At 35.0% G+C, this 12686-nt stretch overlaps 1 protein-coding gene across 1 annotated transcript in view; it reads left to right on the top strand.

The window, feature by feature from the left end:
• The window catches only part of LOC106470994 (puratrophin-1-like), a 71978-nt gene that overhangs the window by 22417 nt on the left and 36875 nt on the right, over nt 1-12686 (top strand). Inside the window, exons 6-9 of the mRNA XM_022399633.1 lie at nt 452-541; nt 1427-1543; nt 1684-1931; nt 3773-3911. Of these exons, the coding sequence (XP_022255341.1) occupies nt 452-541; nt 1427-1543; nt 1684-1931; nt 3773-3911 (594 nt within the window). The remainder of the gene's footprint in view (nt 1-451; nt 542-1426; nt 1544-1683; nt 1932-3772; nt 3912-12686) is intronic.

Raw genomic sequence — 12686 nt, 5'->3', positions numbered from 1 at the left:
TTTATTTTTAATCAACTACCCGTGTGTGGTTCTTTATTTTTAATCAACTACCCGTGTGTGGTTCTTTATTTTTAATCAACTACCCGTGTGTGGTTCTTTATTTTTATTCAACTACCCGTGTGTGGCTTTTTATTTTTAATCAACTACCCGTGTGTTGTATTTATTTTTAATCACCAATATTATATATCTGCCTTTCTCTCAGTTTATTTTTATCTGTTTTCCGTATGCCTTACCTGTTTATCTACCTTTAGTTTAGGGAATTGATAAGAGATTGGTTTAATAATTCACAGGAAATTATGTTTTATTGAATATGTAAATATTTTATTTTAAGTTAAGTTTATAGGGTAGCTTTTGTGTTACTAAAGAAATTTCTTTTCCGTTAAATCAAAGTTTCATTCAAATATAAACTAATTAATTCATCAATTTGATGAAATCTAAACTTCGGTTCTAGGTACCTTTGAATAATTGTATCAACACGGTGTTGATTTGGACCGAGGAAACAGAAGTGGGTCGTTTATACTTCCCTAACAGTAAAGTTAAGGTAAGGAACTATTGACGTACTGACTAGCGATGTACTCATTAACAGTAAAGACAAAGTAAGGAACTGTATTAACGTACTGACTAGTGATGTACTCATTAACAGTAAAGCCAAAGTAAGGAACTGTATTAACGTACTGACTAGTGATGTACTCATTTACAGAAAAGACAAAGTAAGGAACTGTATTAACGTACTGACTAGTGATGTACTCATTAACAGTATAGACAAAGTAAGGAACTGTATTAACGTACTGACTAGTGATGTACTCATCAACAGTAAAGCCAAAGTAAGGAACTGTATGAACGTACTGACTAGTGATGTACTTATTAACAGTAAAGCCAAAGTAAGGAAGTGTATTAACGTACTGACTAGTGATGTACTCATTAACAGTAAAGAACAAAGTAAGGAACTGTATTAACGTACTGACTAGTGATGTACTCATTAACAGTAAAGACAAAGTAAGGAACTGTATTAACGTACTGACTAGTGATGTACTCATTAACAGTAAAGACAAAGTAAGGAACTGTATTAACGTACTGACTAGTGATGTAACTCATCAACAGTAAAGACAAAGTAAGGAACTGTATTAACGTACGAGCCATGAACGTTTTATTTGATGTGAAGCTACGACAATATTTTTTAAATCACATTAAAACGAGAACGTTGTCCACTTTGTTTCGAATGTTTAGTTACGATCTTTGTGACGTGTTTCGGTTTAGAAACAGTCTGTGGTGGTTAATTAAAAAAAATCGCTTAGTGTTATAAAGTTTTAATACAAATATTAAACCTTTTAGATAATTAAATTGACCACGAAATGACTGAACACGAACACTCGTGTATTATACAAAACTACTGTCTTTTTTTTTTTTTGTGATTTTCTCTTTTCAGCACACGTTGATAACTAGCGAAGAAACGCTAAACAAATTTATCAAGAAAGAACAGCTGCCTACACAGATTAGTGGTAGTTATTTTTATGACCACCAGGAGTGGGTGAATTTCAGAAAGGTAATTATTTTTTTATAGAATATTATGCTAACATTTGATAATTTGCTATAATAAAATAAAATATTTGCAGGTTGTTTTTAGTAGCGTAGTTCAAGTTATTTTTTTTTTCAAAACCAATAAATTCGTGTTTTTTTCTTCAGTGCGTTGAGCCTTTTATCAATGGTTGTCGTATCTGTGGACGTCACCTCGTTAGTATTATGCAAGAACTGCGGATCAGTCGTCTGCCATCATCGGCGGCTTCAGCAAATCATTTGATCGAACAGCACAAACGGGTTATTGGCAAGACTTTTCAAGATGTACAGATGCGCCATCTAGAAGAAGAAGGAGATACTATTTTGAAAAAAATCGATTATTTCAGTAAGAACGCGCCTCATAATGCAGACTACAGGTAAGCATGGTCCTGTACCTAATGACTAACCGAACGATACAGATGTTTTGTGAACAGTTCGATAGTTCGTGCTTCACCAGCTAGGGCGTTATACACCTATGTTTAATAGTTCGTGCTTCACCAGCTAGGGCGTTATACACCATGTTCGATAGTTCGTGCTTCACCAGCTAGGGCGTTATACACCTGTGTTTAATAGTTCGTGCTTCACCAGCTAGGGCGTTATACACCATGTTCGATAGTTCGTGCTTCACCAGCTAGGGCGTTATACATCATGTTCGATAGTTCGTGCTTCACCAGCTAGGGCGTTATACACCATGTTCGAGAGTTCGTGCTTCAACAGCTAGGGCGTTATACACCATGTTCGATAGTTCGTGCTTCACCAGCTAGGGCGTTATACACCATGTTCGATAGTTCGTGCTTCACCAGCTAGGGCGTTATACACCATGTTAGATAGTTCGTGCTTCACCAGCTAGGGCGTTATACACCATATTTAATAGTTCGTGCTTCACCAGCTAGGGCGTTATACACCATGTTTTACGTAACATAATTATGTGACTTTTATTCTTTTCATGATATTTTTGAAGTTTGCTGTATTAGGGCGCGCGATTCGCAATCTGCGGATCTCGAGTTCGAATCCTGTCACCGAACATACACGTTCTTTCATCCGTGAGGGCGTTATAATGTGGCTTCTTAATTCCGCGTAAAAGTGTAACCCAAGAGTTGGTGGTGGTTGGTGTTGAATAGCTGACTTTCCTCTAGTCTATCACTTCAGAATTAGAAAATTAGAAACGGCTAGCGCAGATAGCCCTCGTGTAGCTTTGCGCGAAATTCAAAACAAACCAAACTATTGTTAGGGTTAGAGAAATTTCCTTAAGCTTTCATTATTGCCAATAGTTGCCGAATGTAACGTGCCAGTCTAACTGACCAACAGCAGTATGTTGCACGGGACATGCCCATTTATAATTTTGGCACAGCAGTATGTTGCACGGGACCTGCCTATTTATAATGTTGGCACGTTGATTTGTGTTGTAGCCAAGTTTTTATATTTATAATTTTCAAGTTGTCTTATCGTTTTGGCCTATAGTGGTTAGCGCGCCGACTACGAATCGCAACGTCCGAGGTTCGAGCCTGCAACATGCTGTTTAATTAAGACTGTAAGCAGAGGGTATTGCCTTCACTCCAGATGACAGCTCTAAATTAAGGACTGCTATGGCTGATCTGGCTGTTTAACTTGTGTTGTATAAAGGTGTCATTTAGGTTTGAAAATTCCAAATTATATGGACACGTTTAAGTATAAAAAATATAAAATCTGAATGTAGATTTATTGTGGGGTGCTCTGTAATTGGCTTGTTTTAAGTGCAAGGTTGTGATTTATTATACTGATATAAAAATCTACTGTACAAATATAATATTATATTTAATATATAAACGTACGGTATAATAAATTAACCTGTCGAGTGTACTGTGTCGCTCGTTGATTTTTGCACGTTGGATTCTACGTCATTGGAAAAAATGGGGGACACGTCCCCCCTCTAAAATTTCACCTAAGGTAATTATCATTAAATTCCTTACATGAAAATAACTGGTTTTTGATGGTTGTGTAAATAAGTGAATGGGACTGGAAAGTCCTGTTTTTTGTTTTTTTTAAAATTAATTTGGTTTGTCCTCGTTAGCACTTGAACAGTTAATTACTGTATGTGGAGCGACAAAATGAACAAAGGTTACAGACGATTTCCTCTGGCCAACAAATGAAAGTGGTTAATTATGTTACTGAAAACTCTAACTGGTCTTTACTTTTTGTTCAGTTAATAGTCTATCCTGTTAATTCCTGAAATATGTAGGGACAGCATAGACAGAGGGACTGCCCTCTACAGTGAACTGCGACGTGTAGCCAGGAAATTAGCCAACTTACAGGAGAAACGTCTGAAGAAGCTGGAGACCTATCTTCATCTCAAAACATTTGAAGAAGAGTCTGAACAGGTTCGAATTTCAATGTATAATCTAATAATAGCTTCAATGAGTTATTCATTGCACATTTCTGAAATACTTACCAACGTGATAGTTAAATATTACCGTAATTTTTATTGGTGGTCCCTGCTATTGAGTTCAATTTTTTTTTTAAATAACCATATTTACCGATTTGTTATTTTTTGTATAAACTTACTTTCAAATACAACATTTTTTTTATAGGAAGGAGTTAAATCTCTGTACGTTTGTAATAAATTTAATAAATAAATTTTGTAATAAATTTAAATTTCACCAACAATTTGGAAAGCTTCTGAAACAACTTGAATTTAATTGTTCACTAGTATACATTGTTGTCGTTGTTCTCAAAAAAAGCAACAATTGTTCTTTCAACAATAATTGGAACATCTTTTTTAAATATATGTAAAGATAGTATTATTTAACTTGTAGACGTATTTTCTAGCTAGGCCTAACATGTCAGCACATGTGTAGATGCATGTACTAGGTAGGCCTAACAAGTTAAGCTTATGTAAGTACATCTATTAGCTATGCCTAATGAAATAGCTTAACTGTGTCGCTACCGTGAGTCTTTTATAAAATACGTTTAATTGAAGGATAGATGAAATTAACTGAATAACTCTTGTATTTATTCGTTACTGGAATTTACTTAAGAATATTAATATTTACACGAAGTTTCGATACCCATGGTGGTCAGAGTACAGATAGTTTATTGTACAGCTTTGTGCTTAAGTACAAATAAAACAAGCTTTTAAAAATAGCAGAAATAATACAGAATTTTAATCTGAAAACATGGACTTTTTTCTTCTGGTCCCACATAAGTAACATTCAATAAGAAATGATTTAAAATTCGTATGAAATCTTAAACAGAATTTCGCATAACAACCAGTTGCACCCCCACTCCCACCTTGTAGTCGGTGGCTCGAGATTAGGGACGGTATGATGTTACCTAAACTGGTCACTGACAGATATGTTAAGATATGGGGAAGGAGAGACTGTGTGCTTTGGCCGGTGCTAAAATCTCCTGTAGTGTGTAACCCTAGTATTTATAATATCCTGTAGTGTGTAACCCTAATATTTATAATCTCCTGTAGTATGTAACCCTAATATTTATATAATCTCCTGTAGTATGTAACCCTAATATTTATATAATCTCCTGTAGTGTGTAACCCTAATATTTATAATATCCTGTAGTGTGTAACCCTGATATTTATAATCTCCTGGAGTGTGTTACCCTAATAATTATAATCTCCTGGAGTGTGTTACCCTAATAATTATAATCTCCTGTAGTGTGTAACCCTAATATTTATAATCTCCTGTAGTGTGTAACCCTAATATTTATAATCTTCTGTTGTGTGTAACCCTAATATTTATAACCTTCTGTTGTGTGTAACCCTAATATTTATATAATCTTCTGTTGTGTGTAACCCTAATATTTATATAATTTCCTGGAGTGTGTAACCCTAATATTTATATAATCTCCTGGAGTGTGTAACCGTAATATTTATATAATATCCTGGAGTGTGTAACCCTAATACTTATATAATCTTCTGTTGTGTGTAACCCTAATATTTATAATCTCCTGGAGTGTGTAACCTTAATATTTATAATTCTAAGATCATAAGTTACCTGATGGATAACTTGTAGGACTCGCACGATTACTAAGCCTAAATATGGATTAGCTGACGAACAAGAAGAGCCGGTCTGTTTTGTCATGGTTAAGTTGATATATAACAAGAAGAAAAGTGTAGTCAACAGAAAATATCTCACGTTAAGAATAAGAAGAGTCACACTTTATACAGAATAATACTTCAGTGTTAGTGGTCGATGACTGAAGACTTGTTCTTTAGGAACATCCCAGGTACATTATGTCTTATATTTGATGGGGGTTTCTTGAATGTTGCTCATGTTGTAGCTTCGAATTTTTTTTTCTATATTTTTAACGTTTTTAAAATGTGCACGCGCCGCTTTGCCTGTCAAAACATTCCATTAGACTAGATTTAGACATTCATCTCAGTGCGGTGAATAGTTTACAATATCAAGTAAATTAGACTAATCAAGCAGAAAATTAACTCAAGTATTTGTTAAAATGAATAAAGAACTTGGTGTGAAAGCAGAAAGAAAAAAAAATGTCGGAAATTAAAGCTGCGTAATGTCAGATTTTCATAATTTTTATAAGTCATAATAACACTATACAGTTGTGTGTTGTCTGTCTGTCTGTCAGTCAGTAGATACTGAAATGACGTTATACAGGGGACGCTCAACGTTGCAATTTGTACTGTTGTAACGTCAGTAAACGTGCGCATGCCATGAACCACGAGAAGAATTATGCACTCTGTAGGATACAACACAGCATGAGATATGAACTTCAAAAGCAAGAAATAAAAAATATTAAGTTTTTTTTCTTTTTGTAAATTATTAATTATAACACCAAGCGGAATTTTTCTGAAGAACTGAAAGTTATATTAGGGTGGAATTCTCATAAGGGATTCTGTTAATTGAGCTACAGCATCTTGAATGCTGTAAATGTTATTTTTCATTTCATTGAATGAGGACTACTGAGTTTTGGTTATAAGCTTGTAAAGCTCAGAATCCTTTAGAATCGCGCCTTCACAAAAACAAATAAACAAATTTGGTTTTACAGATACTTCACCATGATGCTGTTCTGTTCAAAATTACTCAAATATTTTTGGTCCTAACGGTTAGTACGTCATGCTGCGAATTGGTAGATCCAGGGTTCGAACCCACAGTATGCCGCTGAATGCGCCCCATAGTTTTCACTGTGGGCGTGTTATAAAATAGGAGTCGCTATGTATGCGGTGGGTGCTGCTGGGTGGTTGTATCCGTCTGGTCGACAGCTCTAAATTAGTGATGGTTATGGCCGAACCTTAGGTGTCTCTGACTTGGTTTAATCCCTGCGTGATTCAAGATGAAAACATGGAAACCTAATGTTAATACGACGAGTCGCGAGTTATTTGGACATATAAGGGAAGTACATTTCATACAGAAATAGCCATAGCAGTATGGTGAAATTGATTCGGACAAAGATTTAATACTTCTGAATACAATAATAAAATAATATTTCGTAATAATATTAATCTGAGAATATATAGGTCGTTTTATTTAAAGGAAAAAATCAAAGACAGAGCCTCGTATAGAAATTTTGTAATGTTTCCTGCAACTATTGTGAAGATTTACTAACCTGCCCATCTAAAAATCAACATTTCACGTGCTAACTTCGGTAACAAATTCATCATTTGGTTATAGGTTATCCTGGTATGGGAGTTAGGCGTCAGTACCCAAAGGCTATAACTCCAGGTTTCTTTGTTCGGGATTTAGGCGTAAAACAGAGAACATTGAAGTTTTTTTTTTCTTCCTTATTATGCTCGTGGGCATTAAATTCGCACTTCACTAACGAAAATTATTCTTACAACCCGTTGACTCGCCAAAGAAACACCTTGAACGTCATATATATATTATAACTACAACTAGGACGTCTACTCAGAAATATATTACGTAGTGTGTATTGTCTGATATGGCTTGTCATAGGTTATTGGGTTCTTTACCTTAATACGACCAGTATAGTGTAGACATTTTTATTTGTTGTTCAAAGGGAACAACAGTAAGCAGGTTACGTCACAATATATGAAAAAAAAAAAGAACCAGTAAATTAACACTAATGTTATATTTTCGTATTTCTTTCTGAAAATACTCGTTATGTAATTTGTAACGAATATATTAAAACACCTAGAATAACCTGGCTGATAATATTTCGTTTTATGACATTACATTCGTGTGCTTATAACTAAATACAGAAGGGCTGAGGGGGGTAAACGTGTTGTTGGCCATCAGCATGAACCTTTAGAAATAGGCAGAAAAACGTAAAGTGAAAACTGGTCCAACATATCAACAATATAGTACTGTGGAACAATATTCTTTACCAAGCATTGACGTCACTGTCGTGAAGCGACCTCTAACATCGTGTTTCAGCAATGATTAATTTGTTAATTAAGAAAGATAAATTTTTCTATGTTTTTTTTAGGGCTTTATGTGAAAACATTAAGTAAAAACAAAATGTGTTCAAATTCGACTTTTGTTTTCTTCTAATGATAATATAAAACGCATTACTTATAATAACTTATGGGTGAAAATATAGAAGTAAAACAAAATATCAACCGCAACTATATCTGCTATAATCTAGTGCCGACGAGGCCTTTCGTCCAATACCAGGGCTCATTAGGCTGTGGTTTCGCTAGATAGTAGATAGGGACAGTGGGAATCTCGTTAATCCTCATCAATTTCGTGAACAAAACTACTGTTTCGAGTGAACTAATTATCCTTGTGGACAACTTTTTTTGTTAATTTTACTTGCATCATTTACACATCAGAATTAGGTTTACGATTTTTATTACCATCGGATTATTCATTTATCATTAATAGCATTTTTTATTATTCATATTAACTGCAGAAGGATTGGCAGGGCGTCAACTTGACAAGGAGGACAATATTATTAATTTATTTCAACAATGAAATTAACGATGAATGCATAACACGTCTCCTTTAGTACCAACATTATTGCCTGGATGCAGTTCTGTTTGTTTGTTGTTTTTAGATCTCCGGTGTGACAGTGGTAAGTCTACGTACTTGTAACCCTAGAAACCGGTTTTCGATACCCGTGGTGGGCATCACAGTACAGATAGCCTATTGTGTAGCTTTGCGCCTAACTACAAACAAACAATGTAGACCGTAATTGTTGAGAAAATAAAAAGCTTCTATCTGTAAGTATTCATTGTTTGGCTAATATGTGTATTTAATAAACATGAACATTAATTACCACGTTTTAGTAATATGATACAATGACTGACCTTCATGTGACCTTGGACTGTTCCAAAGCCAGAAATTATAAGGGTATGATTGTACAACTTCATCTTGGCGTGTGTTTTGTACTTAAGATATATATATATAGGAACCTCAGCAGTGATTAGTTGGATTAGTAGCGGTATTGTTGGAGTTCTTATTTGCGTGACTCATGTGTTGCCCGGCATGGCCAGGTGGTTAAGGCACTCGACTCACAATCTGAGAGTCGCGGGTTCGAATCTCTGTCACAACAAACATGCTCGCTGGTGGCGTTATAATGTGACGGTCAATCCCACTATTCGTTGGTAAAAGAGTATCCCAAGAGTTGGCGGTGGGTGGTGCCTTCCCTCTAGTCTTACACTGCTAAATTAGGGACGTTTAGCGCAGATAGCCCTCGTGTAGCTTTGCGCGAAGTTCAAAACAAACAAACAAACACATTTCAACCACGCTATTGGATAATCGAATCAAAATGGCGCGTGAGAATGAAACGGTTTTATTTAAATTTTCCAAAGATGGCGCTTAATTTTTACGTTTTAATGTAATAATAATAATAAGCATTTAGTACCTTTGAAAGCAAGAATCTTTGCTATTTAAGTCACACGCATGCGGGATGAGAATTATACGTTTTACAATATTCTAAGATGCAAAATTATATATATATGTATAATCAGCCTTAAACGTTTCTTTCGGAACGTCCTCATTCTGGGACTTCAGTAATACGCAGTATTAAGTCAAAAAAACGATTTTTAAATTTTATTCGTACGAGGAGAAAACATGGCCAAGTTGTTGGCATGCCAGACTAAATCTGACGGTCCGTGATTCACGTTCTATTACCGCAAAATTACGCTTCGCACTTTGGAGCTGTGTTTGCGTTATAAGAGTGACTGTCAAATCCCACTATTAGGTTAGGGTAGTCTAAAAGTTGGTAGAAGGTGCTGTTGACTAGCTGCCTCCCCCTCTAGCTCTTTGAGTTCAAAATTAGGGACAACTGGCACAGATCCACTTTGTGTAGCTTATGTTCGAATATCCGAAACAGTGAACGCGTTTGTTTGATTTAGCGCAAATCTACACAACAACCGACACTCTGCGCTCTGTCAGGAATCGAGCCCTGGATTTTAGTGTTGTAATTCCGTAAGGTTATCGCTGATCAACGGGGGAGGGGACCGAAACAATCGCATAAGGGCTTTTAAAGAGTTCAGAACTGTTTGTTACTCCTGTTAGGCCTAGTTTGCTAAAAGCCGAGGCAATCATTAGAAGAAATGCAACTCAAATAGGATAATATCTTGAAAAGTTGGGAGAAGAATATAAAGAAGTTATGGTGGTATATTTTTAATAATTGTATAACTTTTTTTGTGAGGGAGTTTCAGGCAGAGCTAGTTGTACTGGTCCTGAATTTTTTTTTAAGCAAAAGCATATAGAATCGGACCTGATGCTGACCTCATGACGGACTGAAATATTTACCTATAGTACAATCTATGCAGGTATCGAAATGTTGACCTGTTCATTCCTGCATTCCTATATTAGAATGAACGAATATTTCACACAGAATTAAGCTGTTAGGGAACTTCATGGCCCTAATTTTAAATGCTAGCGGTCGTGCTAACATTATTGTGGCTTTAAGTATTTTCTCACTATAACGTTCTTGTACATCTATCATGTCGAGCGTCTACCTTTCAGATTACCGACACATTTCCGGTTCCGGTAATTAACTTTAATCTCTTCCGGTCCGTTGTATCAACTTCCGTTAATTTGGATATTGTTTCTCATCTATTTTTGATATCTAAATAGCAGCGAGAACAGTAATATTAACTTAGGCCTAATACAGGATGCTCATTCGGTAAGCCTTGCATATTTGATTGTGTCCGAAACTAAAATTTTGAATTTGTCAGTGAAACAAGCAATTAAAATATAAGCATGAATCATCTTTTTTTTTCAGTTTAGTGTAAGTGACATAATTTTAGTTAATCTATATCCCGATAGGTGTGTTTGTGTGTCATGAATTTGGGTGGAAATATGGCCGTCTTCATATGTATCCATGGTGTAGGCTTAAATCGTAACGTTTAGGTTAGGCGAATGTCACAGTATTTTGTACGTTTATCTTCTTATAACTGAATATTTCTGTTTTGCTTCACATTATAGTGTTTAGGATGACGTTGCACGGATGTTTCGTCTTTAAACGTGTTGTTTTTTCCATCCTCCCGTGCAGCTGTAACAGCTTTAACTTTTAAAATACAGTTCGGTTTAATATTATTTTGTTCGTTTTAGCTATTTGTCGCAGGGAAAGAAAACGCGTCGTTTTGGTTTAACCGTCATTCTGTCATGGATTAGTTACCAGTGCAGTCAGATTGAGTTTTATATAGACGCCGTGTTCTGCACTTCTTTGTTATAACGTATTGATACGGATCGTTTAAATAAAGTAGGTGACTGGGTTACTGCTACTGATTTTTGTTTAAAATATTTGATTTTGTACACATTCTCAAGACAAAATCACAGTTTTATTCACCATATTCTAAAGAAAAAAAAACTTAAATATTCAAATTACCTTTCGTTGTTTGATTTTGCTTAAAACTGACCACAAATTACTGATCAGATACGGTGCAGTAATCGTCACTTTATTTTATTTTTCATATAAATACACTAGTAATGATCCCCTGGTGTGTGTGTGTTGTTTTGTGTTTTTTTAAGACTTGCGCTACATAGCGATTCTTCATCATTATTTGAAACATAAATCAGATAAAAACTAGATTGTTCACCAAAATGATTGACCCACTAGTCCATATGGACTTTATGTGGTAAAACAAAAAGGTTACCAGAGCACGTGGTTAGTGTTACATGTTATTATTTCGAGGGTTAAAATCAGCGAGGCGGAAAACTTTTTTTTTTTTCAGAAAATTTGTCACACTTCAAGGTATTTGCGTCTGGGTTCCAGGTTAGTTAGGCTTTGTCTCTGTTTTTTCCGCTAAGACTTAAAGAGGATGTTCACGCCGGTAAACCCTTGGGCATTCCATAGTTTTGTGTAATTTGGCGCCTAACAAATAACGCTTTATCGTGTATCAGTTTCTAATTTCTAGGTACGTTCTTTTAAGATTGCCAGAAGACGTCAGTTTTGGAATTTGATCACGTCACGTGTACTACATATTATTCATTGTATGATATATTTATTTATTTATTGGAAGAGGGAACAATATAATTAGTGGTACTTTATTTTTTGTAAGTAAGTAAATATTAAACAAAAATCAGGATTGTATAAAATTGCATATTTTATCGTACATGTAATAAAATTAAGAATTCCCTTTTTAACTGAAGTTAGTAAATAAACAGTTTTTAAAATGTTGAATAATAGTTAAAGAATTGAAAAGTTTCATTTGCCTTATAGACATTTAAGATTGCCTTATAGACATTTAAGATTGCCTTATAGACATTTAAGATTGCCTTATAGACATTTAGACAGCAATTGGACAAAATTCTTAAGGAAGAAAAAAATTTTATTTAATAGCTTTTGCTCTAGAATACATACAAGTTAATGAATATTAATTACCACTGTGTCTGATATTTGCAAAAGGTCCCGAAATAATTGGTTAAACTAATAATTTCCATAGCTATCTTATAACACTAGATGGCGCATAGCTTCCGATTCGTGAAGCCAGCGTCCGTCATATTGAGAAAATCATCAAGACTTGTACGTATTGGGTTAATGTACACAATTTATAACTTCAAATTTAAACAAATCGAAGAATATAAAACTTAAATGTAGAATCATACGTTAATCTACGTAGCCTTTCAACTAATATCAGTTGTATTTTAAACTCTGTTCATTCTTCCAGATCTTTCTTTTCAAAATTCGCTTCATTCGGGGCCCGGCATGGCCAGGTGGATAAGGCACTCGACTCGCAATCTGAGGGTCGCGGGTTCGAA

This window comes from Limulus polyphemus, unplaced genomic scaffold, assembly GCF_000517525.1.
Source record: "Limulus polyphemus unplaced genomic scaffold, Limulus_polyphemus-2.1.2 Scaffold4343, whole genome shotgun sequence".
In the NCBI taxonomy this organism is placed as follows: Eukaryota; Metazoa; Arthropoda; class Merostomata; order Xiphosura; family Limulidae; genus Limulus; species Limulus polyphemus.
The sequence above is the reverse complement of the archived record's forward strand: the minus strand, read 5'-3'. Positions and strand labels throughout refer to the sequence as shown.